Source organism: Ranitomeya variabilis, chromosome 1 (genome assembly GCF_051348905.1).
Source record: "Ranitomeya variabilis isolate aRanVar5 chromosome 1, aRanVar5.hap1, whole genome shotgun sequence".
Taxonomy (NCBI): Eukaryota; Metazoa; Chordata; class Amphibia; order Anura; family Dendrobatidae; genus Ranitomeya; species Ranitomeya variabilis.
The window spans coordinates 486847386-486874541 of record NC_135232.1 but is presented as its reverse complement, the minus strand read 5'-3'; the positions used below and the strand labels follow the sequence as shown (position 1 = coordinate 486874541).

Genomic DNA, 27156 nt, shown 5'->3' with positions numbered 1-27156 from the left:
GCACACATGCCATGTTGTGGAAAAGGTACATTGATGATGTATTCTGCATCTGGAATGGCCCACAGATAACATTGGAAATCTTTTTTGATTTCCTCAAGACATCCTGGCCAGGCCTGGATTTTACGATGACTTATGATCAGTATAGGGTGAATTTCCTGGATACCACAATCATCAAAAATGAACAGGGAGAACTCTCCACAGACTTATTCATCAAGTCAACGGACCGTAATAGTCTCCTCCACTATGACAGTTTTCACCCCACAAAAATGAAAGATTCAATTCCAAAATCACAGTTTCAAAGGGTCCATAAAATAGTCTCTGATGTTAAATTACAGGAACAACGATTGGAAGAGATGCGGACAAAATTTCTTGAGAGGGGCTACCCCCCCATACTCTTGATGTTGCTAAAACGAACCCCCCCCCCCCCGATGTCCGAGGGCAAATACAAAACACCGCATCCCTTTCGTCCATAACTACCACCCCCTGGCATACCTACTCCACAAGTCCATACGACGAAATTGGCACATTCTTGGGTCGGCACACCCAGGGATTAAGGAATTCAGCGAACCCTTTCTTCCATGCTTCCGTAGACCGAGCAACATACGTGACAAATTAGTTAGGGCAGATATAGGTAGCTCACAACCAGCATCTAGACAACGTTTTCTTACCAACCCGAAGACAGGCACATATCCATGCCTACAGTGCACACAGTGCAACAGCGTACAGAGAGGCACAACCCTTTACCATCCCCACAATGGTAAGGAATACCCTATCAGAGGTTTCTTCACATGTGATTCGGCATATGTCATTTACGTGATTAAATGCCCCTGCGGGCTATACTATGTAGGAGAGACAACACAACCCATCAAACAGAGGATTTCAAAACACAAATCCACGATAAGATGCAAAAATACTTTGTTGCCCATTCCTTACCACTTTATAACCCAGGGCCATACCATCGCCCAACTAAGATTCCAAATTATTGAGGAAGTGACACCATTACGCAGAGGGGGCGACAGGATATGCCTCCTGAAAAAGAGGGAGGCATACAGGATACATGAACTGCAGACTCTAGCCCCAAGGGGCTTAAACAGAGACTACGATATCCAGTCCTTCCTATCTTAACCTGGGACATTGTCTTATAATCACTATTATAATTGCCTCATTCTATGATGGTTTCTGTATGACCTTTCTATGAAGATTGTAATGTCATTTGCTGTACATGACTCTAACACTCAGATTTCTCTTTACAGAACCGTCTATATTAACGTTGTTCGGGACCTACACCACTTTTATTGGTCCACAGATATCGGTCACTCTGGACAATCACTTATCACCATGCCTCTCCGTATGAGCGATCTTTCACCACCTTTAACATGCTGATCACGCACTGAATTGCCTCAAGAGAACGAAGTTGCATGCATCGTTCACAGCGCATGCCCAAAGTGGAACGCATAGTCCCACCCATTTCAGAACGTGTGGCACGCACCATAGCCATACCCATACCGCTAGGTCACTTCCGGGTCTAGCACTTCCGGTAGCGCGTCTCACCACATCCAGCGCGCCGATATAAGGGGATTCCCGACATGGTCCCGCCACACTCAGGATGAGCGGTGGATACCGCGTCTGGACAACACATCCCTGGGTAAGCGACACAGGTCCCTGCTCACAGAGCACATATAGGATTTAATCCGCTCCACAGTATACTTATACCAGACCTGCCTTTATCCCCACAGTGCCACATTTGGCCTTTATACAGAGCTGAACCTGATGCTTAATGGGGTATGTAAATCTTAACCCTCTTCACCCACAGAATACTCAATTTCACAGGGAAACTCATAAATCCCCTTACATATGTCTTTCCAGGTTAATCTCCTAAAACCTATTTATGAGTAATCTCTCTAAGAGAGGTCTCCTTTTCCCCTCATTTTTTACATTTTCAGTGCACTTTCCAAGCTACCCATATCTCACCCCAACGGTCACAAACTACCAGCTACCTCTTCACTATACTGGGACTCTTATTGTCCCAAGACATACATTACTAGTGCATGAATATATAGGACGTTTACGGTAATGTGCCCTGCAATATATTGCTGATTTTCTATACCGTTAATTCTGATGTCGGACGCTGTTCTCCTATTCACTGAAATCTGTATAAGACCAGCAGTTGTATAATTCATTGTATATGCTTTATTTATTTATTTATTATTTTCTTTTATTTAGTACATTGATGAAGGTCTATGACCGAAACGTCTATTGTATGTACTCTCCTGAATTAAATTCTCACTTGCATCTCATCACGTGTGTGCCAAGTCTATCTATAACATTTCCACACTTTAGACACTCCCCCCAGAAGAAGGCTCATTCAGCCGAAACGTATGTAGGGATTCTTTGGCCCCACAGCAGGTCATAGGTAATTACTTTACTTCACTGGCACGTCCCTGTCTCTGTTTTGTGACTATTCACTTGACTGATTGCTACTTTTTTGATGCTTTTTCACCTTTAGTAATTATTTCAGTCACATTACATTAGCAGGTGTTTTTTCATTTCAATTCCTTCTACAAAAACCTTGTAACATTGCTGTTGGCACCATCTTGCGGCTAACTCTGGTATATATAGTTTTACCTTCATCATATGTTTTTGGTATTTATCTTAATTACCTTCAATAAAAATAGTCTTTTAATACATTCCATTTGTAATTTGATTTATTTACAACTTTTTTTATATATATGATTGCTTCAAAAACAATGTGGGTAAGTCAGTGTCTAAAAGATGTTGTTTCACATACCCTAACGTTTTTAGGAAATAAATGATTAGTCTACATACAGACTAATAGAGTACAATTCATCATCTGCATTTTTTTTTTAAGGCAATTTCTTTTTTTTTGCTATGAGGTGTTAGTAGCAGCGCCAAAATCATCAAAACGGTGCACATGATTCATGACTTTGGTGGAAAGTGAAAAATGGGCTTCTTCCTACCTTGAACTTTTTTTTTGCGACTTACGGTGTCAAAATTTGCCAAAATTGTGGCATGCTGAAAAATATACCAGGGGGAAGCTGCAGTGGAACTGCTCTAAATTGTGTAACTTTTTGAAAGGTTGCTACTGATGAATCAGGTGAAAATATCTGGAATTGCTAGTTTTCAATCACAGAACATAACACCACAACAAAAAGAAAATAGACTTCAAAAACTGTACAAATAGAAGAATAATGATTGGGTGCAATAAAAAAAGGAGCAAAACACGCAAAACTAGACAAGAAACAGCCGCAGAAACAATGATGAATCGGGGCCATAGTTTTTTGCTTTAGCAATTTGATGAGAATATTCTTTTTTGTGGCATTTTTTTTCAAAACCATTTTTTCCGTCACTATTGAAAAATGGCAGAAAATTTAAGTTACAATTTTTTTTTTAGTTAAAAAACGCGATGGCCTGATGTTACTTATTATTGTGCAATAATGAAAAGTCTAGAGCCTCAGCATTTTGTTTTTCAGCATTTAAGTAGAATTGTTGCTTATTTCAAAGTGCAGCATTCTCTAGGTATAGCATTTTTTTCTGACAATTTCTCTATTAGATTTTCATTCGAGTTTCAAAAATATGCATGTACATAAAATAAAAATTATAACAATAAGGCCGGCGTTACACTACTGTAGAATATGGTCTAGCGCTATGCGAGAAAACATTGCATAGCACTCGGACTAGTGTTAATCTTTGGGGCAGCTCACATCAGCGTTTATTTTCTCATGCGTATTCGACGTGCGTGAAAAATCGCAGGATGCTACGATTGTACTCATATATTGTCTGAGACTCGCCAATGCAAGCCTATGGGTGCAAGAAAAAAATCACATAGCACTTGGACCATGCGAGTGCTGTCCGATTTTTAAGCACCGGTGTCATTTGAAAAGCCGGCAATTCATGTGCCACATACAGTAAAATCACAGGTTAGAATAGAATCAATAGAATAGATATATACACATAGAATACTTAGATATATGGATGTCAGTGACACACATAAATATATACACATATATACAGGTCCTTCTCAAAAAATTAGCATATAGTGTTAAATTTCATTATTTACCATAATGTAATGATTACAATTAAACTTTCATATATTATAGATTCATTATCCACCAACTGAAATTTGTCAGGTCTTTTATTGTTTTAATACTGATGATTTTGGCATACAACTCCTGATAACCCAAAAAACCTGTCTCAATAAATTAGCATATCAAGAAAAGGTCCTCTAAACGACCTATTACCCTAATCTTCTGAATCAACTAATTAACTCTAAACACATGCAAAAGATACCTGAGGCTTTTAAAAACTCCCTGCCTGGTTCATTACTCAAAACCCCCATCATGGGTAAGACTAGCGACCTGACAGATGTCAAGAAGGCCATCATTGACACCCTCAAGCAAGAGGGTAAGACCCAAAAAGAAATTTCTCAACAAATAGGCTGTTCCCAGAGTGCTGTATCAAGGCACCTCAATGGTAAGTCTGTTGGAAGGAAACAATGTGGCAGAAAATGCTGTACAACGAGAAGAGGTGACCGGACCCTGAGGAAGATTGTGGAGAAGGACCGATTCCAGACCTTGGGGAACCTGAGGAAGCAGTGGACTGAGTCTGGTGTGGAAACATCCAGAGCCACCGTGCATTCCCCAGGTAAAGCCACTTTTGAACCATAAACAGCGGCAGAAGCGCCTGACCTGGGCTACAGAGAAGCAGCACTGGACTGTTGCTAAGTGGTCCCAAGTACTTTTTTCTGATGAAAGCAAATTTTGCATGTCATTCGGAAATCAAGGTGCCAGAGTCTGGAGGAAGACTGGGGAGAAGGAAATGCCAAAATGCCTGAAGTCCAGTGTCAAGTACCCACAGTCAGTGATGGTGTGGGGTGCCATGTCAGCTGCTGGTGTTGGTCCACTGTGTTTCATCAAGGGCAGGGTCAATGCAGCTAGCTATCAGGAGATTTTGGAGCACTTCATGCTTCCATCGGCTGAAATGCTTTATGGAGATGAAGATTTCATTTTTCAGCACGACCTGGCACCTGCTCACAGTGCCAAAACCACTGGTAAATGGTTTACTGACCATGGTATTACTGTGCTCAATTGGCCTGCCAACTCTCCTGACCTGAACCCCATAGAGAATCTGTGGGATATTGTGAAGAGAAAGTTGAGAGACGCCAGACCCAACACTCTGGATGAGCTTAAGGCCGCTATTGAAGCATCCTGGGCCTCCATAACATCTCAGCAGTGTCACAGGCTGATTGCCTCCATGCCACGCCGCATTGAAGCAGTCATTTCTGCCAAAGGATTCCCGACCAAGTATTGAGTGCATAACTGAACATTATTATTTGATTGTTTTTTTGTTTGTTATTAAAAAACACTTTTATTTGATTGGACAAGTGAAATATGCTAATTTATTGAGACAGGTTTTTTGGGTTATCAGGAGTTGTATGCCAAAATCATCAGTATTAAAACAATAAAAGACCTGACAAATTTCAGTTGGTGGATAATGAATCTATAATATATGAAAGTTTAATTGTAATCATTACATTATGGTAAATAATGAAATTTAACACTATATGCTAATTTTTTGAGAAGGACCTGTATATATATATATATATATATATATATATATATATATATATATATATATATATATATATATATACTACCGTTCAAAAGTTTAGGGTCACTTAGAAATTTCCTTATGTTTAAAAGAAAATCATAGTTTTTTCCAATGAAGCTAACATTAAATGATTCAGTGATACACTCTATACATTGTTAGTGTGGTAAATGACTGACTATTCCAGCTGCAAACGTCTGGTTTGTAATGCAATATCTTCATAGGTGTATAGAGGCCCATTTCCAGCAACCATCACTCCAGTGTTCTTATGGTACTTTGTGTTTGCTAACTGTGTAAGAAGGCTAATGGATGGTTCAAATACCCTTGAAAACCCTTGTGCAAGTATGTTAGCACAGCTGAAAACAATTTGGCTGATTAGAGAAGCTGACCTTCCATTGAGCTATTTGAGAATCTGGAGCATTACATTTGTTGGTTCCATTAAACTCTCAAAATGGCCTGAAAAAAAATACTTTCATGTGAAACTCAACAGTCTATTCTTGTTGTTAGAAATGAAGGCTATTCCATGTGAGAAATTGCCAAGAAACTGAAGATTTCCTACAACGGTGTGTACTACTCCCTTCAGAGGGGAGCACAAACAGGCTCTAACCAAAGTAGAGAGAGAAGTCGGAGGCCCCGCTGCACAACTGAGCAACAAGACTAGTACATTAGAGTCTGTAGTTTGAGAAATCGATGCCTCACAGGTCCTCAACTGGCAGCTTCATTAAATAGTACACACAAAACGCCAGTGTCAACGTCTACAGTAAAGAGGCGACTCCGGGATGCTGGCCTTCAAAGCAGAGTGGCAAAGAAAAAGCCATATCTGAGACAGGCTAATAAAAGGAAAAGATTAATTTGGGCAAAATAACACAGACATTGGACAGAGGAAGATTGGAAAAAAGTGTTATGGGCAGACGAATCCAAGTTTGAGGTGTTTGGATCACACAGAAGAACATTTATGAGACACAGAACAGCTGAAAAGATGCTGGAAGAGTGCCTGACGCCATCTGTTAAGCACGGTGGAGGTAATGTGATGGTCTGGGGTTGCTTTGGTGCTGGTAAAGTGGGAGATTTGTACAAGGTAAGTCTCTATCGGTTTTGTACATCGAGAGACTGAAATTCTTGCCAAATCTTCCTTGGCAAACAGCTCGAGCTCAGTGAGGTTTGATGGAGATCGTTTGTGAACAGCAGTTTTCAGCTCTTTCCACAGATTCTCGATTGGATTGAGGTCTTGTCTTTGACTTGGCCATTCTATCACCTGGATACATTTATCTGTGAACCATTCCATTGTAGATTTTGCTTTATGTTTGGGATCATTGTCTTGTTGGAAGACAAATCTCCATCCCAGTCCCAGGTGTTTTGCAGACTCCAACAGGTTTTCTTCATGAATGGTCCTTTATTTGGCTCCATCCATCTTCCCATCAATTTTAACCATCTTCCCTGTCCCTGCTGAAGAAAAGCAGGCACAAACCATGATGCTGCCACCACCATGTTTGACAGTGGGGATGATGTGTTCAGGGTGATGAGCTGTGTTGTCTTTACACCAAACATTTCTTTGGCATTATTGCCAAAAAGTTCGATTTTGGTTTCAACTGACGAGAGCACCTTCTTCCACATGTTTGGTGTGTCTCCCAGGTGGCTTGTTGCAAACTTTAAATGACACTTTTTATGGATATCTTTGCGAAATGGCTTTCTTCTTGCCACTCTTCCATAAAGGCCAGATTTGTGCAGTGTACGACTGATTGTTGGCCTATGGACAGACTGTCCCACATCAGCTGTAGATCTCTGCAGTTCATCGAGAGTGATCATGGGCCTCTTGGCTGCATCTCTGATCAGTCTTCTTGTTTGAGATGAAAGTTTAGAGGGATGGCCGGGTCTTGGTAGATTTGCAGTGGTATGATACTCCTTCCATTTCATTATGATCGCTTGCACAGTCCTCCTTGGGATGTTTAAAGTTTTTGAAATCATTTTGTATCCAAATCTGGCTTTAAACCTCCACAACAGTATCATGGACCTGCCTGTTGTGTTCCTTGGTCTTCATGATGCTCTCTGTGCTTCAAACAGAACCCTGAGACTATCACAGAGCAGGTGCATTTATACAGAGACTTGAATACACACAGATGGATTATATTTATCATCATTAGGCTTTTAGGACAACATTGGATCATTCGGAGATCCACAATGAACTTCTGGAGTGAGTTTGCTGCACTGAAAGTAAAGGGGCCGAATAATATTGCACGCCCCACTTTTCAGTTTTTGAATTTCCACAAAAATTTTAAATAACTAATAAATTTCAATCAACTTCACAATTGTATTCCACTTGTTATTGATTCTACACCAAAAATTTACATTTGGTATCTTTATGTTTGAAGCATGATATGTGGGAAAAGGTTGAAAAGTTCCAGGGAGCCGAATACTTTCACAAGGCACTGTATATATTAGATGGATACATAGATAGAAGAAAAGCCAGCAATTCATGTGCCGCATACAGTAATATCAATGCGTGACAAGTTAGAATTGAATAGGTATATACACATAGAATACATAGATATATACATGGCAGTGCTCAGAAGGGTGGGAGCACCGTTTAACTTTTTGAACGTAAAATTGGCTGGAATTGATGTCGCGTTTCGAGACCTCCTGATGTTCCCAAACTTTGGAAATCCCACAATTCTAACTCCAACCCTATCGCAACCCTAATCCCAACCCTAACCCTAATCACAAAACTAACCCCAACCCCAAACCTAACCCCAAAACTACCCCAACACCACCCAGACCCCAACACCACAACCGTTACCTCAAAACAACTGTAACCCTAACTCAACCCTTACCGCAACACAACCCTAACTCCATCCCTAACCATAGGCCCAACTCTAACCCTAGCCCCAACCGTAACCCTAAATGCAAAGAATGGAAAAAAATATTTTATTATTTTGACCTAACTAAGGGGATGACAAAGGAGGGTTTGCTTTACTGTTTTTTTTTTATTTTGATCACTGTAATAGTCCATCACAGTGATCAAAATGAACCAATAGGAAAAATCTCCTATTGTTGCCAGGTAACGGCCGACAGTTCTCGGCAGGCGCACTGCTCATGCGCCCGCCATTTTCTTCCTGGAAGATAACGCAGAGTACAGGAGGGACGAATCAGGAGGGTCTGGGGATGGCAGAAGTACCAGGAGGGCTCGGGGGACACCATTTCTCTCTATCAGAGGAGAGAGAAATTAATTGAAAATCTGACTTTTTTCTGTGATCGACGTTATTCGGTAAATAACAGTGATCCCGAGACTGGGGATGGTAAAAACTGACCTGAATCATGTTCTCCGGAGTCTCGCCTAATGGGGTAGCTGAGATTTTCTGACGCTGGGGGGCGCTATACGCTTATTTCTCAGCACCGTTAAAAAGCGGTGGTGAGGAATAAGGCCCTTTAACTGCTGCCGTTAAAAGTCGTTAAGGGGTTAATGGTCGTTTATAATGTTGATGTTATATTGTGTATAGCATTTAAGTATTCTCTCTTTATAATATCTTTCCCTTTATACATGCTCAACACTTTTCGGGTAGTAGTAGTAAGTGGGTTTAAGAAACTATTACTGCACAGCACAGCTACTGTACATAATGGTGGTTTCTAGAACCAAAAACTGGGAATTGGTGCATTATTAGAGCAGGCTACAATACATGCAGTATAATAGTTTTTTGAGGCATGACAGATGTCATTATACAGGTATTCAGACTATGGCTACTCCTTTATTATGGTTTACTTTCCACATTCCCCTTTATGGGATCCTCATTGCAGGATGTTTAGTGACTGTTATTTCGCTTTATCGATCATAATTTGGTAGAGTTGCATTTTTTAAATTAATCTGTCATAGTTCTGAAATTTTGTTACTTGTATGCACAGTCTTTCTATAACTTGTAGAACTGGTTAATGGCTTTATTAGGCATGGTTGATGGCAGTGGAGTACATTTAAGGTGTCAAATGGCCTCTTTGGTGGTGGTTTAGGAGTCAGGTGGAAGTTGCAGACAAGTTAAGGTGGACTCATTTTAACTAAAAGAGTATGGTGAACAGGCTCGGCTTTGGTGGCTAGCCTCAAGGGCGATGTAATGGTGACATCAATCAGGGGCGGGCATGGTGATAAAGCACAGAAGTGAGGATAATAGGGTCATTGGTGCCCTGAAAGTTTACTGGCTAAGCTTGAATGGCAAGCCAGTGTGTGCCGCCCCTTTATGGCTGTCTGTCCTAGTGCTGTATGTCAGACAGCTGGGGTTATCACAGTACTTTTGAATCTCAATGTACTAGAATTTCACCTGACTTATACTGTGATTGTTTTAATCCTGTGATTTAAATAAAGTTGTGGCAATTTTGACAACCAAAATGATGTGTTTTTAAGTATTTATTTCAGTTTCTCGGTTTACTGTAGTTATGGTTGTATTAAGATGGAGCGGGGTCCGTCTCATATCCAAAAGTCATGGCATCACAGGGTGGTGATGGAAACCAGTGCATGTGAGTACTGGTGTGCGATCCACTTAAGGTGAACCTGTCAGCAGGATTGTGCATAGTAACCTACAGACAGTGTCAGGTTGGCGTTGTTATACTGATTAAAGTGATACCTTGCTTGTTGAAATCCATCTTGTGGTTGTTGTTCAATCTTTATTTTTAATTTATTAGTTAATGATATGCTCGTGCACCGGGGCAGCCTGTGGTGGGGGGTCTTCATGTGGTGCTCTGATTAGGTATTCATCTGTATGGCTTATGACAGGTCACTGATCCCTCAGTGACTTGCCCCCTAGTTTACATACTGTATATGTTATAGTTAGAAAAAAAATTACATTTATCATGCAGGCACCGGCATATGCACTGTAGCATGATCGCATCTATAATATCCATATTTTAATTTTATTTAGTGATAAAAATTGCTTGATAAAAAAATGTCTTCCTCAAAATGGTGCAGTAGCATAATTCGGAACGCGATAGATGCTACTGCGCAGGCGCCACCACAGGCACCATTTTATTAGAGGGAAAAAAAATCTCTCCACCAAGATGGCACTGGCCGCGCCTGCGCAGTAGCATCTATTGGTGATCCAAATTATGCTACTGCACAGCCACGGCCGGTGCCATTTTGAGGAAGATTTTTTTTTTTTTTAACAAGCAATTTATATCACTAAATAAAATAAAAATATAGACATTATAGATGTGATCATGCTACAGTGCAGACGCCGCCACTAGCGCCTGCATGATATAAAGATTAAACAACAACCACAAGATGGATATCATCTCCCCAGGTATCATTGTAATCAGTATAATGGCGCCGACCTGACAGTAGGTTACTGTGCACAATACTGCAGACAGGTTCCCTTTAAATACCGCTGTCAGAGATTTTAAGAAGTCGCAACTGAATCAGGATAAAACATTTGGAATCGCTAGATGCTGTCCACAAAGCTGAAAACAAAAAAAATAGCGAGCACATATAAAATATACTGAAAAAATGTGTAAATAGAATAAAGTACTAGATGCAAACAAAAAAAGATGCAAAACATACAAAACTAGACAAAAAAAATACAAAAAGACATTAATGAATTTGGGCCTACATAGTTTGTGATGGGAAAACTTTGTAGTGGGAATAGTTGAAACTGAGTAAAAATTCCTCTTCATGAATCAGGAGGGCAGGGTAGATGAGTAGTGTGCATCTGTGTGTGCACCTAGTCATAAATCCTACTCTAGTCCTTGCTGGTGTAAGATTTGTGGCATAGTAAAATCTGACACTCATCATAACTAACACCCACTTTGTTGAAGCTGGGCAAAAATGGAGTGAGAATGCGGAAAGTCACAACATTTTAGCACATCCCCGAGTTGTGCCAAAATTGTGGGACTTTTTGAATTTTTTTACTCATAAAAAATCCAATCTGTTCACAGTTTTGTTCTATGGTGCTATGTGTGGCACAAAATTCCATCATGAAAATGTCATTTCACAATTATCTTGGGCGGCACTACACACATGGTCAAAATTGTTGGTACCCTCATTTAGTGACAGAACAACCCACAATGGTCACAAAAATAACTTGAATCTGACAAAAGTAATAACTAAAAAATCTTTGACAATGAACTAATAAGTCAGACATTGCTTTTCAACCATGCTTCCACAGAAATAAAAAAAAAAATAAAACTCATGAAATATGCCTGGACAGAAATGATGGTACCCTTAACTTAATATTTTGTTGCACAACCTTTTGAGGCAATCACTGCAATCAAACGATTCCTGCAACTGTCAATGAGATTTCTGAACTTCTCGACAGGTATTTTGACCCACTCCTCAAGAGCAAACTGCTCCAGTTGTCTCGTGTTTGAAGGTTGCCTTTTCCAGATGGCATGTTTCAGCTCTTTCCAAACATGATCACTAGGATTTAGGTCAGTTCTCATAGAAGGCCACTTCAGAATAGTACAATATTTCCTCTTAGGGTATGTTTCCACGTTCAGGAAACGCTGCGTTTTTGATGCAGCGTTGAGCCGCAGTGTAAAAAACGCAGCGTCCAGATGTTACAGCATAGTGGAGGGGATTTAATGAAATCCCGTCTCCACTATACAGTAAAAGACGCATGCGGCACACCCGCGAAAACGCACATGCGGCGCGTCTTTTAAGAATGCAGCATGTCCTTACATTGCAGAAAAAATGCAAGAACAATGCAGGTGACCTGCCAGTGACCTCAGGTGCAGATTTGATCAGGATTTTACCTGCATAAAATCCTGACCAAATCCTGAAGCAATCCTGAACGTGGACACATACTCTTAGCCATTCTTGGATGTTTTTAGCTGTGTGTTTTAGGTCATTATCCTGTTGCAAGACCCATGACCTGCAACTGAGACCAAGCTTTCTGACACTGGGCAGCACATTTCTCTTTAGAATCTCTTGATAGTCTTGAGATTTAATTGTACCCTGTACAGATTCTAGACACCTGGTGCCAAATGCAGCAAAGCAGCCTAAGAACATAACAGAGCCTCCTCCATGTTTCACAGTAGGGACTGTGTTCTTTTCTTCATATGCTTCATTTTTCCATTTGTGAACATAGAGCTGATGTGTCTTGCCAAAAAGTTCCATTATTGTCTCATCTCTCCACACGATATTCTCCCAGAAGCTTTGTGGCTTGTCAACATGAAGTTTGGCAAATTCCAGTCTAGCTTTTTTATGATTTTTTTCAACAATGGTGTCCTCTTTGGTCGTCTCCCATGAAGTCCACTTTGGCTCAGACAATGACGGATGGTGAGATATGACACTGATGTTCCTTGAGCTTGAAGTTCACCTTTAATGTGTTTAGAAGTTTCCTAGGCTCTTTTGTTACCATTCGTATTATCCATCTCTTTGATTTGTCATCAATTTTCGTCCTGCGGCCACGTCCAGGGAGGTTAGATACAGTCCCATGGATCTTACATTTCTGAATAATATGTGCAACTGTAGTCACAGGAACATCAAGCTGCTTGGAGAAGGTCTTATAATTTTTACCTTTAACATGTTTGTCTATAATTTTCTTTCTAATCTCCTGAGACAACTCTTTCCTTTGCTTCCTCTGGTCCATGTTGAGTGTGATACCCACCATGTCACCAAAGAGCACAATGAGTATCTGTAGCTATATATACAGACCCACACACTGACTCCAAGATTGTAGACACCTGTGATGCTAGTTAGTGGACACACCGTGATTTAACATGTCCCTTTTGTCACATTATGTTCAGGGGTACCATCATTTCTGTCCAGGCCTAGTTCATGAGTTTTTTTTTTTTTTTTTTAATTGTATGGAAGTATTGTTGAAAAACAATGTCTGACTTTCATTTGTTCATTGTCATAGATTTGTATTTATTATTACTTTTGTCAGATACAAGTTATTACTGTGACCGCTGTGGTTTTTTCTGTCATTAAAAGAGGGGTACCAACAATTTTGACCACGTGTGTATATCTATTGCAGTATTATTATTGTGGCTTTGTACTGTCTACTACGCTCTGTACCATGGTAATTAATTTAAAGGGTTGGCAACAGTACCTTTAATTTATTTTGCCAAATGTGTTGGAACATGATTGGTTGACCACCTCTGGGGATTTTTTTTACTTAAGCACGTATTTTCGTCTAAAATCATTCATGCATTTGGGTTTCATAAATCATTTTGCTATGATGCTTTTACAGGTTGTTGTTTTCCCGCACATTCAACCTTGATTTGGTCTACAGCCATAGATCAGCTGAGAGCAGCTCAAAAGAGACATGCAATTGGAGAATAAAGATGGACAGGTCTAGTCACTTGTCCATCATCATTTGCCATTTTGGGAGTAGGAGAGCTGTGCAGTCTGTGAGGCCGGTTTCACACGTCAGTGGCTCCGGTACGTGAGGTGACAGTTTCCTCACGTACCGGAGACACTGACACACGTAGACACATTAAAATCAATGCATCTGTGCAGATGTCATTGATTTTTTGCGGACCGTGTCTCCATGTGCCAAACACGGAGACATGTCAGTGTTCGTGGGAGCGCACGTATTACACGGACCCATTAAAGTCAATGGGTCCGTGTAAAACACGTACCTCACACGGACAGTCTCCATGTGGCGTGCAGGAGACAGCGCTACAGTAAGCGCTGTCCCCCCCACATGGTGCTGAAGCCGCGATTCATATCTTTTGTGCAGCAGCGTTTGCTGTAAAGAAGATATGAATAATAGTGTTTAAAAGAAAGATCTATCTGTCCGCCGCCCCCCCACCCCCTGTGCGACCCCCCGCTGTTCTGAAAATACTCACCCGCGTCCCTCGTTGGCTGTCGCGGCTTCCTGTCCTGGCCGCTCCTTTTACTGTATGCGGTCACGTGGGGCCGCCGATTAGAGTCATGAATATGTGGCTCCACCTCCCATAGGGGTGGAGCCGCCTATTCATGACTGTAAATGAGCGGCCCCACGTGACCGCATACAGTAGAAGGCAGGAAGGCAGGACAGGAAGCATCGACAGCCAACGAGGGACACGGGTGAGCATTTTCAGAACAGCGGGGGGCGCACAGGGGGTGGGGGGGGCGGCGGACAGATAGATCTTTCTTTTAAACACTATTATTCATATCTTCTATGCAGCAAACGCTGCTGCACAGAAGATATGAATCGCGGCTTCAGCACGATGCAGGGGACAGCGCTAAACTTTAGCGCTGTCTCCTGCACGCTCCGTGTGGTACCCACTCGGCACACGGGCGGCACACGTGTGCTGCACGTATGGCCTACGTGAGCTCACGGGCACACGGACACGGATAACTCCGGTACCGATTTTTTCCGGTACCGGAATTATCTGGACGTGTGGGACAGCCCTGAGAAAGGATTTGATGCCAATAGGAGGAGAAGCTGTGATCCTTTTGTTGAAGAAAAATCGCCAACCTCTTCATTTTAAAAAGTAATAGTCATCCATTGACTGAAATGCTGGACTGGTGAATCTAGGCCTAGTGTGTGAAATTTGCTTTTCAGGTGCCGTGAAGGGGTGGGGTTAGTACCTGTGTGTTAGGGCTTGTGCCCCTGAAATTTTTAGACCCTGATAACACCCCTAGACATTAATGATCTTCTGTTTATCCATGACGGATTAATGCCACTTTAGCTCTACTTTGTGGCTATTTGTTTTTGCACCAGTGGCATAGCGTAGATTTCCCATGCACAGAGCAAGGCAACTATTTTGCATCCCCTGGGTCCATTCCATCTGTTTAGTACTGAATGCCATTCTGGGCCTGTTGGAGAACATTAATCAAGAGATTTATTCTGCCATTTGGCGCAGGAAAATAATTTTGGACTTTTGCTTCGTGGTGATTTTTGTCTTCCTCTGGATATGATATTCAGCTTAACTGAGGTACTTTTACATCCTTAAAACTATATTATGCTATAATAACTATACTATGCTATAACTTTATGCTACCATAAGATGCATTCAGAGTAACTGACTTATCATAGTTTTCTCCAGACAGCAATCCTCTTTACAGTGCCATGAAAAAGGTTTCATACCCCATGAACTTTTCCACATTTTTTCATGGTACACCCATAAACTTAAATGTATTTTATTGGGATTTTATGTGATATACAATATATAAGTGCAATTCTCCCATTTTTTTTTTATTTTTTTTTTACAGCATTCATTTTCCAGTAAAAATTTCCTGGCAATATGATTCTCCAGGTCAGTACGATTACGAAGATATCAAACATGCATAGTTTTTGTTTTATTTAAGTGGTAGAAAAAATTTAGAATTGAAGGTTCTGTGTGTGCACTGATTACAATACAGATTCTGCATAGATTGTACTGTGCTCCCTTAGAATCATTTCCTCTGATGGGCTCAAGGAACCCCAGTCTGAGTCAATTACAATGGTACAATGGTTTGATCAAAATTATAAATTTTCTAAAAGAGCCCTTATACGCAGATAAAAATAAAATATTCCATTGATGAGAGCAAGAGATTTTTACAATATTTTAAAGGGGTTGTCCAAAAACCAAATAGTTAATATCTAACTATCTTATTTTAAAAACAAATTACTTTTTGTAATTTACATTTATTTATTCCTTATTATTCCCTCTCTATGCCATTTTTTTTCACTTCCGGTAACGTTCTGTTTATGTCTCCCAGGACTGCAGCCAGTCTTCCCTGCTGCTTCTAGTGCCCAGAAACAGAACATCATCAGAGAGCTGACCCTGCAGTGGGTGGGACGTCATCAATGATTTCTGTTTCAGCATGTGACAGAACTAAGACCCAGCTCATGCTCAGTAGAACAGACCAGCCCTTGAAACAAACATCACTGATGATGTCTCATTTCAAGGTGGTAAAAGAAGCAAGTGCAGTGACTGCAGCCCCAGCTCCTTGATGATGATCTTGACTCTCTAGTGCATGCTGGGAGACTCAAATGGAATGTCATCGGAAATGATAAAAAATGATGTAACCATAAATTGGCGTAGAGAGAAAATGGTAGGTAAATTTCAAATTATGCAAATTCCAAAGTGATGATTTTTTTTAAACAACTAGATAGTTAGACATTGCAAGCAACCCATTTAATGCATATACAGTGGTCTTGACAAAAAACATAAGATAAATTAGAGAAAATTTTGTCCAATATGGCCCCTGTATTTACAATGAATCAAAAAACGTTCTTTGCTGAGATACCCTAAAGAGGAAAGGTTGTGGGAACCCTACATAAAAGTAGACAGGACACACAAGGTTACAACTGAGTTTGTTTCAAAGATTTTCCCAAAGAGGTTTTGACCCTTTTCAAATAAGCATGACATACTTATACAGTGCTCCCAAGGACTATCATATGCCCATGTTCACTGACTAATCAGAACTTAATGAAATTTGAGGTGGCCAGTGGCAACCTGCCTTTGTTTGTGAATACTTCATTTGATGAATGGTAATGATCACAGTTTACGCACCATGCGCCATTTATACCTCTTCCGACAAGCCTACAACCTGCAGTAACCACCGATCGACCAAACCGCTGCACAACCAGCTCTACCCTCGCCTACTGTATCCTCACCCAGATTGTGAGCCCTCGCAGGCAGGGTCCTCTCTCCTCCTGTACCAGTCGTGACTTGTGTTAAGATTATTGTACTTGTTTTTATTATGTATACCCCTCCTCACATGTAAAGCGCCATGGAATAAATGGCACTATAACAATAAATAATAATAATAATAATGCTGGAGTCTTCTGGAGTACTAGAGTTCCAGTTAAAAAAAAGTTTTTGGCGCTCTAACCATCAGTCTGGCAGTTTGCTCCTGTACATTTCGGAAGACTCGTATAGGATTTTCTATTTAATTTTAGAACTATAGTTTGTCATTGTGTGCATGGTAAAGCTCCATGAATGCCCCGTGACCTGCTCACTTCTGCCATGTTTCTGCTACCATTCAGAAAGTGTGAGAAACCTCACAGAAGAGGACCAGTATACATTGGATAAGGAAATAAGGAGACAAAAAATCCATGGCATAAAAATCTAAAATCTGGTCTAGATCAGGGATGGTCTTCTCAAAAGAGGTGTTTTTTTTAAGAGATCCCCTACCTTTTTGAAACCGGATGGTAGGTGGCTCCTTGATTGAAGATTTGAGGTTTTCTATGAAGGCACTATAGTATTCCTCGATATGCTCAAATTTAACAGGGATTGGATGCAGCTGCTCAGCCGGAATGGACTGACTCTTCATTTCTCTTTCAACTGAGCAGAAATCCTAAATGAAAGCATAGACCTCTTACATCATGGATAACACAGTCTATACTAGAAAACCCCAGTAAGCTTTGTAGCCACATAATATATTAATTTTGTCATCTTCATTCACAGTCATTACAGAGACAAAAATGATTTATTCAAAATAATCTAAAATAGAGGAGACACATTTTTTGAAGACTGTGTGGAAAAATCATAGGGCCCAATTAATTATTTCATTAGTGCCTGATTTTTGTCGAATTTGTAGTATTTTCCGTCATATCATCTTTACAATTGCACCTTTTTCTAAGCTTATTTTATATGTTTTCTTCTGTTTGTTTTTAATTCGCCACTGTGGGTGGAGTTTAAGTGTTTCTGATGTTTTTGGCTTATTCAGCAATTGTGACCTTTCAAAAAGACACATTTGTCGCAAATGTACTCCACGTGCCCCAGTGGAGCGATTTTAAATTAGTCAGACATTTTTGTGCAGTTTTCCAAAACGTGTGACTTTTTTGTCCTAAAAAGTTACAAAGAAGGTTAAAGACAAAATTGAAAAAAAAAAAAATTGGGACTTTGCGCAAAAATAATGAACTGTGGCCGCCATTTTTAAGCATTTGGCTCAAGAAACAGCAATGAATAAGACAAGACAAAAAAAGTGATAAAAAAGCCCAATTAATCAGGACCTAAGTTTAGAAACAATGGCAGTACGAAATGCCATGATGTTAGAATACCACATTCTGATTTTACATTTTGTATGGAACCTTAAAGGGGATGTCCAATTCATGTCTTACTAGATGTCTTGGGGACATGATTTTGTAGTAATTATTTTTATTATTATATCACTGTTATATAGATAATGCAGGTTCTCCTCTCGCACTTCTAAGACTGCACAGTTCTACATTCTTTATGAGCTTTCCATGTGGAAGACGCTATGCACTACAAGACAATGAGAAGGCAGTATCTTCACCTCAGGAACTGGGAAGGAAAATGTCAGTAAAAAAGGCAGGACAAAAACCAGGGAAAAACACTGGAAAAAAATTCTGGCAGACAAAAACATAGAAAAAACTATCCAAAAAAAAACCTATACTAATACTTTTCTGCCAATCATTCTTGAGAGTGGGGATAGATGGAGCTCATGAATATGAATGACTACATAGCAGATGCTCATTAGGCCGGTTTCACACGTCAGTGACCCCCTATGGGAGGTGGAGCCGCATATTCATGACTGTAATGGGCGGCACCACGTGACCGCTCATACAGGAGAAGCAGCGGTGCGGAGTGGACGCTTCAAGGGAGCCGGGTATTTTCTTTCCAACCGGGGGGGCGCGCACAGGGGGTGGGAGGGGGGGTGAAACAAAGATCTTTATTTCTACCGCAAAAAAACCCAAAATACAATGATTTTTCATTTCTTCTCTCCAGCGAACGCTGCTGGAGAGAAGAAATGAATGGCGGCTTCAGCACCCAAAGCAGGGGACAGCGCTTACTGTAGCGCTGTCTCCTGCATGGTCCGTGTGGTACCCAGTCGGCACACGGGCGGCACACGTCTGCCGCACGTGTGCCACACTGATGTGCCACGTGAGCTCACGGACACACGGACACGGATAACTCCGGTACCGATTTTTCCGGTACCGGAATTATCTGGACGTGTGGGACAGGCCTTATTGAGAGGACTAGCAGAGCTGCAGCTGTTAAAGTCTTTGATCAAAACTACAGTAAGAAATCCATTATGCAATAGAGCGCTGACATTATTGCATCTGTCACTACTTTTCTGCTACTCTTACCTGGTAACACATTCTCTTTAGCCCCTCCTGTTAGTGAAAATCTGACATAACATTTCATACATAAGCCAATTTTAATTATTTCATTATTGTATTACAGTTCATTAATTTCTGACCAGCACCATACAATTTATTCTGCAAATCTATGGTGTTTACTGTTTACAATATTCAATAATGGCATGAATGACATTCTCACAAAATGCTTCTCACAAAATTAGAATATCATCAAAAAGTTATTTTGTTTCAGTTATTTAATACAAAAAGTGAAACTCAAAAGTCATTATCTCAGTAAATTAGAATACTTTATAACACCAGCTTGAAAAATTATTTTAAAATCTGAAATATTGGCCTACTGAAATGTATGTTCAGTAAATACACTAAATACTTGGTCAGGGCTCCTTTTGCATCAATTACTGCATCAATGTGGCGTGGCATGGAGGCGATCAGCCTGTGGCACTGCTGAGGTGTTATGGAAGCCCAGATTGCTTTGATAGCAGCCTTCAGATCATCGGCATTGTTGGGTCTGGTGTGTCTCATCTTCCCCTTGACAATACCCCATAGATTATCTATAGGGTTATGGTCAGGTGAGTTTGCTGGCTAATCAAGCACAGTGATGCTGTTGTTTTTAAACCAGGTATTGGTACTTTTGGCAGCATGGACAGGTGCCAAGTCCTGCTGGAGAACTAAATCTCCAAAAAGCTTTTCGGCAGAAGGGAAGCATGAAGTGCTCTAAAATTTCCTGGTAGACAGCTGCACTGACTTTGGTCTTGATAAAACACAGTGGACCTACACCAGCAGATGACATGGCTCCCCAAACCATCACTGATTGTGGAAACTTCCCACTAGACCTCAAGCAGCTTGGATTGTGGCCTCTCCACTCTTCCTCCAGACTCTGGGAGCTTGATTTCAAATGAAATGCAAAATTTACTTTAATCTGAAAACAACACCTTGGACCACTGATCAACAGTCCTGTTCTTTTTCTCCTTGGCCCAGATAAGACGCTTCTGGCATTGTCTATTGGTCATGAGTGGCATGACACAAGGAATGCGACACTTGTAGCCCATGTCCTGGATATGTTTCTGTGTGGTGGCTCTTGAAGCACTCAAGCAGCAGTCCACTCCTTGTGAATCTTCCCAAAAATGTTTAATGGCCTTTTCCTAACAATCCCCTCAAGGCTGTGGTTATCCCAGTTACTTGTGGACCTTTTCCTAGCACACTTTTTCCTTCCACTCAACTTTCCATTAATATGCTTGGATACAGCACTCTATGAACAGCCAGCTTCTTTAGCAATGACCTTTTGTGGCTTTCCATCCGTTTTCATTGGCTGTTAGCCATAATCATCAACATTAACAGAAATAAACACTTGAAATAGATCACTCTGTTTGTAATAACCTTATATAATATATGAGTTTCAAAAGAACTGAAATTAATATACTTTTTGATGGTATTCTAATTTTGTGAGAAGCACACACAGCAGCACACATTGTGTTTTTCACTGCTGTTAGGCTTATTCATTCTTCAATAGTGAACATGCAACACCAATCAGCAAAAATCATGAAATTATGAAATTCATAGGATCATGATAATGATATGCAAATTGTGAAACAACTGAAACAAAGTTTTTAAAACATCTCATTTTATTCAGTGGTGAGTAACAGCGCCACGTGCAGAAGTACATGCACTACACACCTTGGCTGCTATCAATGAGATTATTAATAGGATTATTAATAGGAATATTCTGCCATGTTAAATGCACTTGGACAAATCATCAAGATCCACTGCTGGCAGCTCCCTCTGCAATTCCTAACCAATGATGTCCCAGATGTGCTCAATGGTAGACAACAAGCCCAGAGACACTGCAGGCCATGGTAGTATGCTTAGGCAATGCAGACTGCACACAGTAGCATGAGCAACATGCGGTCTGAAGTTCTGTAGAAAAATGGCTCCTGGTACACTTGGGAGAAGTGGCCTTACTACTGATTCGACGACCAAATCAATGTATTTCCAACCTGCTACTGTACCTTGAATGAAGACTAGAGGAGTCCTGCTACTGTACATTATGCCTTTACGAAAGAACATCACACTGATCCTACTCCTTAGATTATTATGTGAGGTGGCAAAATGTACAGTAGCCAGGCCCCTCTAGTCTTCTTTCTAGGTACACTTATAGCTCAGCATTACAATTGATTTGATATTGGAACCAGTAGTACATATCTTCAAAGTGTCCTGGAGCCATTATTCAATACAACAGCGATATGGCTCCATGTTGCTCGTGCTACTGTAAGTAGCCTGCATGGCCAAAAGGGACTACTATGGCCTGCATTATCTAAGGACATCTTGTACATGTGAGATTTAAATTGTCAGCAATTACACATGGAGCTGCCAGCAGTGCATCTTGATGATTTGTGCATTCAGCGTGGCAAAACATTTCTCAGACAACCATTAATAACATAATAACAGTGATAGCATACCAAAGCGTGTTAGTGCATGTATTTCTGTGTGTGTGTGTAGCGCTCATATTCGATACTGAATAAATGAAACTCTTTTGAAATTTGTGTTTCCATTTTTTATAATTTACATATCATTAACATGTCTACTTGTCTTGTGATTTCCATTATTCCGCAACTTTTCCTTCTTGGCGTTACAATTTCAATGTTGAGTGGTATATATCCGATAGTGTCCACAGTGTAGAGGGAAGCATCCGTCCACCATCGCAAAATAATTGCATACCGTAGAAGAGTGTTACCATTGGGTGAATGGGGGGCAGTAATAAAATTTACTGAGCTTTTCCTGGCGCATTTTAGTGCGCAGAAGCAGTGCGGCGTTAGCCTACATTTTGCTTTCCTCACTCCATCGTTGTGGTTTAAGCAAAGCCATATTACCTGAATGAGTTGTACAGCATCAGTTTGATGATATATTCTTTTGATATGATCTTTAAATTTGTCGACAGCACTTATCTGGGCATGGCATGATTCTATCTGACCATCATATGCCCACAATGCCAACTTTGCCTTATCTTCAATAAATTTCTTTGCTAGTTTTTCCTCTTCATCCAGGAGCAGTCGTAGCTCTGTAAATTTCACTGTCAGCGTATCTTTGCTTGCCAAAGTGTGGGCCTAGAAGCACAGATGGGAGTGTTAGGAACGTGTCAGGTATAAAAAGGAAGCATATAATGTTTCATTCACAGCAGAGGTTGGAGCTTTGTTAAGCTTTTCATCTGACTTGTGCTGATAAGGCTACCTAAAAAAAATGTCTTTCACTGCCTGTTGAGTACACCAGACAAGTCGACAATGTCATGTCTGGCAGTGGCAGCAAGGTGCCGTGTGGGAGAAACTGCGAACGACATTATTTCAGTATTTTCCTTTCATGTAAATGAAATGGTTCTCATTCTAAGGACTTGCACTAATGTTCTTTTCACAGATCACAGAATTTCCTAGCAAAATTGTTTAAATCTAAAACATTATAGTTTGCAACACTGAAAGAAGACCCCTCTATCGTAGTGCCTATGGATAGAAGAGTCTAGGGATGAGTCCTACCAGGCTGTACACCCTCTTTCTAAGGGTGCCATAGCTGTCAAGTGGTTAGTCCGATAGTCTTCTATACAAAGTGCTTATCTGCAGTCCTAGGAAGGAGTCGTCATACAATTGTCACACCAGAAGCCCAGGTAGGCATCTATCAGAACACTGATAAATATATTTCTATTACAGGTTCTCCTCCTACCTCACAGACTGCACAGCTCTCCTGTCCAGAAAATGGCTGCTGATGGAGGAGTATGTGATCAGACCTGACCATCAACTTCCTCCAATTGAAAACATTGATCTAAAGTGGGTTTCAATGTGAGGAGGCTGATGGACAGGTCTGGTCACATACTCCTCCATCTGCAGCCATTTTGGGAACCCTAGAACTGTGCTAAACTTGTAATACTTATATATTTATAAGTACCACAAAATCATTGCTAAAATAACAATAAAGTGGTTAACCCCTTTAAATCTGAAGGTAGTAAATTGGCATATGTACTTCAATTATTGGATAAACAAGCAAAGGAAAATGTATGGTTTCGATGGGGATATCTGAAAGTGAAGTACGAAAGTAGTTAGTGACACACAGGGTGGCATTTAATTGGTTGTTAGGCACCCTCATGGTGCTTTACATGGCGCTGAACAACTTCACTTTCTATATCATCGGAGTAATTACTTTCAAATTTTAGCAGTAATTACTAGAATGAACACAATGAAATAGAGTGGATGAATTTTCTAAGGCTATACTTTATGCTGCCATGCTTTACTGAATTTCCTCCAGTGCACCGCTCTCTTCACATCTCCTATGTCAAATTTAGCAATGCAAATATATACGTGATTGCTACTTTATATCGGAGCTGTATAGTTACATGTTCTGCTACATTATAAATTACTCTTAGTGATTGCCATACATTGTACTACACACATTGTAAAATCTCGCAGCTTTCACACACAGGTTTTCCAAAAAATGCTGCAGTTATTGCTGCGTTTATTTCTGGTGTTTTTTTGCACAAAAATTTCTGCAGTCGCATATTGGCTGTAAGTCACAGGGAAAATAACAAATGCATTACAAATGGTATGTTTTAGCTGCCATTTTTTCACATGCAATCTCCATGTACTAGAGATAAGTGGATCAATCTGCTGTGAATCAACTGTGAGTCGAATTTCCAAAAATTGCAGCTTCAAGTCTCCTAACGGGGATATCAAAGCCAAAAGTATATAAAAAAAAGACTTGAATTTCCAAAAACTCGCTGCTTCAAGTCTCCTAAGGGAGATATTAAAACCAAATATATATATATATATATATATATATATATATATATATATATATATATATATACCGGTATATAAAAACACAAAAGTTCAAATCACCCCCCCTTTTGCCTAATCTAATATATAAAGCTGAATGTGTGTATGTATGTGTGTGTGTGTATGTCCGGGATTGGCATCTGAACCGTCGCAGCTACAGCCACAAAATTTTGCACAGTCACACGTCTGGACCCCGAGAGCGTCAAAGCTATGTTGTGAGGTGAAATTTTAACCCCGCGCTTTCCAATTCACCAAACAATTTTGCCCCTATCTACATAATGGGGAAAAAGTGAAAGGAAAAGTGTTGGAGGCGTCGCAGCTACAGGCACAAAATTTTGCACAGTCACACGTCTGGACCCTGAGAGCGTCAAAGCTATGTTGTGAGGTGAAATTTTAACCCCGTGCTTTCCAATTCACCAAACAATTTTGCCCCTATCTACATAATGGGGAAAAAATGAAAGGAAAAGTGTTGGAGGCAAATTAACAGCTGCCAGATGTGAACAAGGGGGACTTAAAGAATGAGAGCGATGGCGCCAAAGAGTATATGGGACATGGGATAATCACCACACCACCACGGGGATATGAACACACACACAAAATGCGCCACACACTACCACGTGCTCGAACACATATACCACCCTCAGCGCACATTTCACCACACATACACCAACCTCGCCACATAAAAGTTGAAACACAAAAGTCGCCGCTCAAAACTCGCCACGCGCAAAACTCTCCACATGCAAAACTCGCCACACGTGCAAAACTCACCTCATGGAAAACTCGCCACACGCAAAACTTGCACACGCGGAAAAATTGCCACATGCACAAAAGTTGCAACACATGCAAAAGTTGCCTCACACAAAACTTGCACATACTCAAAAGGCACCACACATAAAATTCGCCACGCGCAAAACTCGCCATGCGCAAAACTTGCTGCACACAACTTGCTACACTAACCTGTCACATGCAACTCGACACACAAAAAGTTGCTACACGCATGTCGCCACACAAAACTCATCTCACAAAAGTCGCTACATGCATGTCGCCACACGCAACTCAACACACACAACTTGACACACGAAACTCACCCTAAAACACACACAAGTCTGGTATTATCCTTCAAAAATAAAAATCTGATTAATAAGCTGACAAACTACAAGAGCAACAAATGTACCATATAGGAATCCGGCAGCTGTCAGTCACATGACCAGTCTATTATGTGTATGTGTGAGCTAATATATACTGCCAGGGGGTGGGCTTACTGTTGGCTGGGGATTTATCAGGCTGCCAATTTAGCTTACAAATACTGAGGTAAAAATACTGACCAAATAACGTGTGAACGAGGTCTAATACAGGAGGAGATGACATACAGATATATACTATATACAGGAGGAGATGACACACAGGTATATACTATTTACAGGGGAGATGACACAGGTATATACTATATGCAGGAGGAGATGACACACAGATATATACTATATACAGGAGAGATGACACACAGGTATATACTATATAGAGGAGGAGATGACATACAGGTACATACTACATACAGCAGGAGATGACATACAGGTATATACTATATACAGAAGGAGATGACACACAGGTATATACTATATACAGGAGCAGATTACCTACAGGTATATAGTATATACAGGAGGAGATGACATACAGGTATATGCTATGTATAGGAGGAGATGACATACAGGTATATACTATATACAGGAGGAGATGACACACAGATATATACTATATATAGGTGAGATGACACACAGGTATATACTATATACAGGAGGAGATTACATACAGGTATATACTATATATAGGAGGAGATGACATACAGGTATATACTATATACAGAGGAGATGACACACAGCAGGTATATACTATATACAGGGGAGATGACATACAGGTATATACTATATACAGGAGATGACATACAGGTGTATACTATATATAAGGGAGATGACAAACATGTATATACTGAGGTGAAAATGAGAGGTGTGAGGTGAAAATGAAAAGGTGTGAGTGCAAAATGAGAGGAGTGAGGGAAAATAGTGGAGTGATCGGAAAATGACAGATGTGAGGTCGAAATGACAAGTGTTAGGGGGGAATGAGAGGAGTGAGGGGGAAAATAAGAGGAGTGAGGGGGAAAATGAGAGGTGTGAGGGAGAAAATGAGAGATGTGAGGGGGAAAATGAAAGATGTGATGGGGAAAATGAGAGGCGTGATGGGAAAATAAGAGAAGTGAGGTGCTATAACTAACCACAGATATTTACTATGCCCAGGCAACGCCGGGCTCTTCAGCTAGCTTAGATTTACAATCTCCATGCTTTTCTCATGGTCAACTTTATGTGGCCTGTTCAAGAGTTGGAACAGCCAAAAATCTGTTTGTCTTTGCACCTGAAGGAAAAACTAAGAATGTCGTTTATCAAAAGGCTCTCGAATAAGTAGTAGAAGATTACTTCACATTACTTGGCCAATTTAGTTAAATCTGTGTGGAATATCTCTGGTGTTGAAATATATGTTGTAAAATGCTTCTATTAGCTTAGTTTTTGCCTTTTAATAATTACATTTCTATCTATTTGTTTTGTGTTTTTTTTGTGCCGAATAAATTTTTGTTAACACATTCTATTTTGCTAACAGCAGTTATTACCCCGGGCGAAGCCGGGTAGTACAGCTAGTTGAAAATAAAACAGTTAAAAAAATTGGTTTTGCGGTATTCAGAAATGTCAAATCTATCAAAATATAAAGTAAATTAA

At 40.4% G+C, this 27156-nt stretch overlaps 1 protein-coding gene across 1 annotated transcript in view; it reads right to left on the bottom strand.

The window, feature by feature from the left end:
• The window catches only part of TRIM14 (tripartite motif containing 14), a 99145-nt gene that overhangs the window by 21811 nt on the left and 50178 nt on the right, over positions 1–27156 (bottom strand). The window contains exons 3-4 of the mRNA XM_077251746.1: positions 22451–22684; positions 17653–17815 (exon numbers count right to left, since the gene is read on the bottom strand). Coding sequence (XP_077107861.1) covers positions 17653–17815; positions 22451–22684 — 397 coding nt within the window. The remainder of the gene's footprint in view (positions 1–17652; positions 17816–22450; positions 22685–27156) is intronic.